The sequence below is a fragment of the Cynoglossus semilaevis genome, chromosome W (assembly GCF_000523025.1).
Source record: "Cynoglossus semilaevis isolate Cse_v1.0 chromosome W, Cse_v1.0, whole genome shotgun sequence".
Classification (NCBI taxonomy): Eukaryota; Metazoa; Chordata; class Actinopteri; order Pleuronectiformes; family Cynoglossidae; genus Cynoglossus; species Cynoglossus semilaevis.
The window spans coordinates 728,663-733,582 of NC_024327.1; the positions used below are offsets into that span (position 1 = coordinate 728,663).

The 4,920-nt window shown below is 38.8% G+C and overlaps 1 protein-coding gene across 1 annotated transcript in view; it reads right to left on the bottom strand.

The window, feature by feature from the left end:
- Nucleotides 1-2,333: 2,333 nt before the first annotated feature.
- LOC103396884 (heat shock protein beta-8-like) overlaps nt 2,334-4,920 on the bottom strand; it is an 18,830-nt gene continuing 16,243 nt past the window's right edge. The window contains exon 3 of the mRNA XM_008335129.3: nt 2,334-3,536. Within this exon, the coding sequence (XP_008333351.1) occupies nt 3,362-3,536 (175 nt within the window). The 3' untranslated portion in view covers nt 2,334-3,361. The remainder of the gene's footprint in view (nt 3,537-4,920) is intronic.

A 4,920-nucleotide genomic window follows, 5' to 3' on the forward strand; every position in this document is an offset into this window, starting at 1 on the left:
ACATTAGCAATGTTTGCAGAATTTGGTGTTTGTTCTGTGTAGTGAAACCACAAAATGTCACTCTGCCACTTTCAGGCTCGCTGGTGAAATAGTTACAGCAGATATCACAGCCACACTTTCTGCTGATGGAATCCTGACTGTGGAAGCGCCGATTCAAGAAGAGTCGGTTCCGACCGTCACTGTCATTCCCATCAAGGTAGATAAGAAGACTGATTCCAATAATCACAAACAACATTTCTTTATCTTTATCTGAGAGGAGGATATGAGGTTGTTTTTAAAAAAACAAAATAAACGTCGTTTATTAAAAAAAGTCGTTCTCTCCTACATTTTCTATTCACCGAGTTTTAAAATGAAGCTAAACATTTTGATGAAATATAAGAGAAAAAACAGGCAATTGCCTCAGTCCCTAAAATGAATAATACATAATGTTGAGAATGTGGTTGCCTGATTTTTAACAGTTTCAAAGAAGAGCACAAAAGTCATACAGGTTCATCTACTATCTCATCTTCGGTATGGTATGGAATAGTATGGTTTAATATGGTGTGGTATAGTAAGGTATGGTATGGTACGATTTCGTATGGTATGGTATGGTATGGTAGTGCTTTATACGGTATGGTATGGTATGGTACGGTTTCGTATGGTATGGTATGGTATGAAATAATAGGGTTTTATATGGTATGGTATGGAATTGTAGGGTTTTATATGGTATGGTACTAATGAAATCATACTGATGCCTAAAAAGTACATCTTTATATTTGTCCACAAACAGGTGGAGATGGAGGAAACTGACAAAACAACATGTGAACAAACACACAAGGAAGAAACCCTGCCCGAATTAGACCCAGGTATATATCTCCGGTGAGGCTGCTGCAGAGATCGCACCAGAGGAGCAGGAGGTGGTTAAAAGTCCAGAGAGTGAGGTCTCCAGCTAGGAGCAGGAGGCGTCTGACATCAAGGACGAACACACGGAGTAAACAGATAACGAGGTCTGGCTGAGATGCTGCACTCATCAGCTACTGATATCAACAACCTGCACAGCTTGGCTTGGCTTTAGGTCTAATAAAAGGAAAACATGCTGGTGTGTTTATTTTAGTGCTGTCACTAAAAAAACAAGATTAAAGGAAGCAGGAAGTGACTATGTTATGCAGGTATTTTTGGTTTTACATTGTGCCAGTAATTGTGCTAGCAATAGTCAACATAAGCCGGTCATGCTGCAGGAATAAAGCTGTTAGCACCTGGGCTAAGAGGACCTCCGATTAAGGATATTCCTTAGGAATTTTGTTAGGAATTTTAAACAGCAGTTTCCCATCAGAGTAATGGTGATGGCAGCTGTTAACGTGTAACTCCACTTTGAGACAGTTCAAGTGATAAAAATAGCCATAAAATCAAATTCAGTCTCTACACAAATGATGGACTTTCTCTCTTCAAGAAGCTGCATTGAAATGCAATTTTAGCTGCAATACCATTGTTGACCAGCGGGGGCAGTCGTTTCATAGAACTGTGGCATGATGGCTTCTTTTCCTGTCTAGTTTAAGACACATGTCCCAAGAGTCATTTATTTATTTATTTATTATTTTATAGTCTTGATTTTCATTGTAAATATTTTTGTTTGAACAGAACAACCATCTTCTGGAGACGAGTGTCCTACAGCTCCCCCTCTGGCTGTTTCTAAAACCGAGGCAGATGTAAAATGGCTGCTCCCTGATTCAGGTTTAAATAAAATCAGTGGTGATGTCACAGAATTTGGCTTGAAACCTCATTATACTACAGAAATGACAGGAATACTTATAAAAAAAGCGATAATCACTGATCTGATAATCTGATACTGATACTTCTGACATTCACAGAGAGACCACCTGGGCCCTAAAAAGTTCAAATCAGCGGAAATAACTTTACTCTCAGAGGTGTTTGTTGGTCTAATGCTAAGGTTGAAGCTTCCAAAGTCAAAATATGTTTCTAAGGTTGTTTTTTTTTTTTTTAATATTCCAATAAAGACATCAGGTATGTAAAATACAACTTAACTGAACAACTTTGTCCATCCACACGCAGAACCTCTGGAACCTTCCAGAGTGTGTGCAGTACAGCAGCACCAAACACGCCAACAACAAAGCCACAGTTCTTGGATTCCTGTTGTTTACCCAGCTCTGAATACAAGACACAGAGGTATTGAAACACAAACAGATTTTGTGGCTGATTTATTATCATTATTATTACTGCTTTATCCACTACAAAGACATCAAGAAAAAAGAGAACAGGAAACACAATTTTCGATAGTCTACCACAACAATCATGCTATCATTCTTCAAACTGTTCAAATAAAAAAAAAAAACACATATTGTCAGGTTTGGAGATTTGGTTTAATAATCAAAATAAATTTAAGTGTATGTACGACAGACTTTAATAGACACAATTCACTCCACTGATGTCACCAATTTGGGTTTTTGCAGTTAACTGCGTTGACAATATTTAGCTAAGATTCTCTGTTCAGGTGAAAGTTTATGATCTTCCGCATCTTGGAAACATGACGTGATGGAAGTTAAATGTCTACCAAACCAGCTGGTCTGAGATCAGTCCTTAATGATATACACTGTAGCTCCAGGTCACACAAACACTAATTTAAAAATGTAGTTTTTTTTTTTGTTTTAATCAAAACTCATCAGTTACTGATACTTTTTTGTGAATATTTGTTTAGGGATATTTCTGAGAACAAAAGGGATTCATTGAAACATTTGTGTTACTAATCTAGTAGGTGAAACTGTAAATGTTTTATAATGGCCTCTCCCTCGTTGAGTGTTCCTTTAGCCCCATCATGCTAGTTTAAGCCAGTATCTTCACTTATGATTTATGTTAATACACACCAGAACATGTCTCATCTCTGAGGGCTGGAACCCATGTCATACCAGGAGTGTTATGGAGGCTGGACGTTCCCATGGTCTAAATATTTCCAAGTACGTTTGAAAAACTCTCTTCTATGTATTTGAGGCGTGGCCTAAAATAACTCGCAGGTGTTCAGGTTTGAAATAACCAATCAGAAGAGTCCGTGATCAATTAGACTTTCTGAAAGTGCAAATGAAATGGTATGTTGATGAATTAAGAAATGAAATCTCAAATAAATTATCTGTCATTTGACCATCCGAACTGACCCCAAAACTGAAAAGTTTAAGGAAAATGTTAAAAGTCCGATATTGTTAAAAAAAAGTGTAAACGTCATATTTTCATCAGTTAAAAGAGCAAAGAAGAAAAAAGAAGTCATGCCAAGAAGATCATTTGACCTTGAATATCTCATATTATACAATATGTTACACAATGTAAAGACCAGGTTTCAAGAACATGAAGACAAAAGCCAATAACTTAGAGGACATTAGACCATGGGAGCTTCTTGGAGTATGGGGGCCTCCACCTCCGGCATTTCTCCAGTCTGGGAGCCGTCATTACTGAAGAGGTGATATGGGGGAGTCTGTCGGGCTTCGATGATGAGGACACCCTCGGGGGACAGGGAGGCAAAGACTGACAGAGGGTCCACATCTACGGGGATCCTTAATCACAGGGAAGAGATCATGTGTAATTAAGAGTTTAGGTTTAAAATTAGTTTTCATTTCACCAACTCAAGCTTTAAATGCCATTTCAACCCCAAGTTTAATCCGTTCCACAACAGCACTTGTGTCTCGATCGAATTTTCCCCATTAAAAATAACTAAAAACCAATTAATTTGTTGCAGCCCCCAGAAATATACTATTAATACCCCACATCAAAACATAAAAAAAACATAGATATAAACAAATATATTGATAAATATAAATATATATATAAATACATATACAAATATATTGTTATAAAAATGGGTATAATAACCAAGCGAGGGACAGTGAGCAAGAGTGTCGGGGCCACTAAGCGTAGGACAAGGATTATATATATAGATAATTATTTTATTAAACATGTATATATTAAACAAGTTTGTGACAAATTCCGCAGGCACCATCTTATTTCTGATGTACAGTATTTCAGTATCTGTACATACTCGTGTAAACTTGGCCTTTTTAACATCATGGAAGAGAAACATAACTGAAATGAGCAATGATGAAAAATATTTAAAAAAATCTTCCTACATTCATTGCCAACCACAAAATATTTCTAAGAATGTCTGGGAAAAGCAGGGCAACTACGCAGCATTTGGTGTTTTAACCAATATTCTCTGACCTCAGGACACAAAGGAAGGAAAGAAAGGACCAAACTTGACTTCAATTAATGGGAGTGTCTGTCTGCAGACAGCTCACACTCTTTTTCTTCTCCATCCCTGTGTACTCTCCTAATCTGCTGCTTTTCAACTGCAGGTTGAACGCTAAACTATTTAGCTTTTGATAAACCTGGGATTTGATGACCTCAGATTATTATAGTCTAATCTAAGACTTGTTTCCTCTGCGGACATCGGAACTGCCTCGCAGATACCACACGGCATCATTCATTTACAGGAAACCAACACTAGTCTAGTACCACTAGTGCCAGAGAACACCAAGATTGGCAAATTTGCCACAGGCGCCCTGTGCTCTTCACAGATGAAAGCAGGTTCACAGGTTCCAGCATGGCCGGTTTGGCAGTGGGTCAGTAATGGTGTGGAGTGGCATTTCTTTGGAGGGCTGCACAGCCCTCCATGTGCTCGCCAGAGGTAGCCTGATTGCCATTAGGTACCGAGATGAGATCCTCAGACCCCTTGTGACACCATATGCTGGTGCGGTTGGCCCTGGGTTCCTCAAGACATGCAAGAAATGCAAGACAATGCTAGACCTCATGTGGCTGGAGTGTATCAGCAGTTCCTGCAACACGAAGGCATTGATGTTATGGACTGGCCCGCCCGTTCCCCAGACCTGAATCCAATTGAGCACATCTGGGACATCATGTCTCGCTCCATCCACCAACACCAAG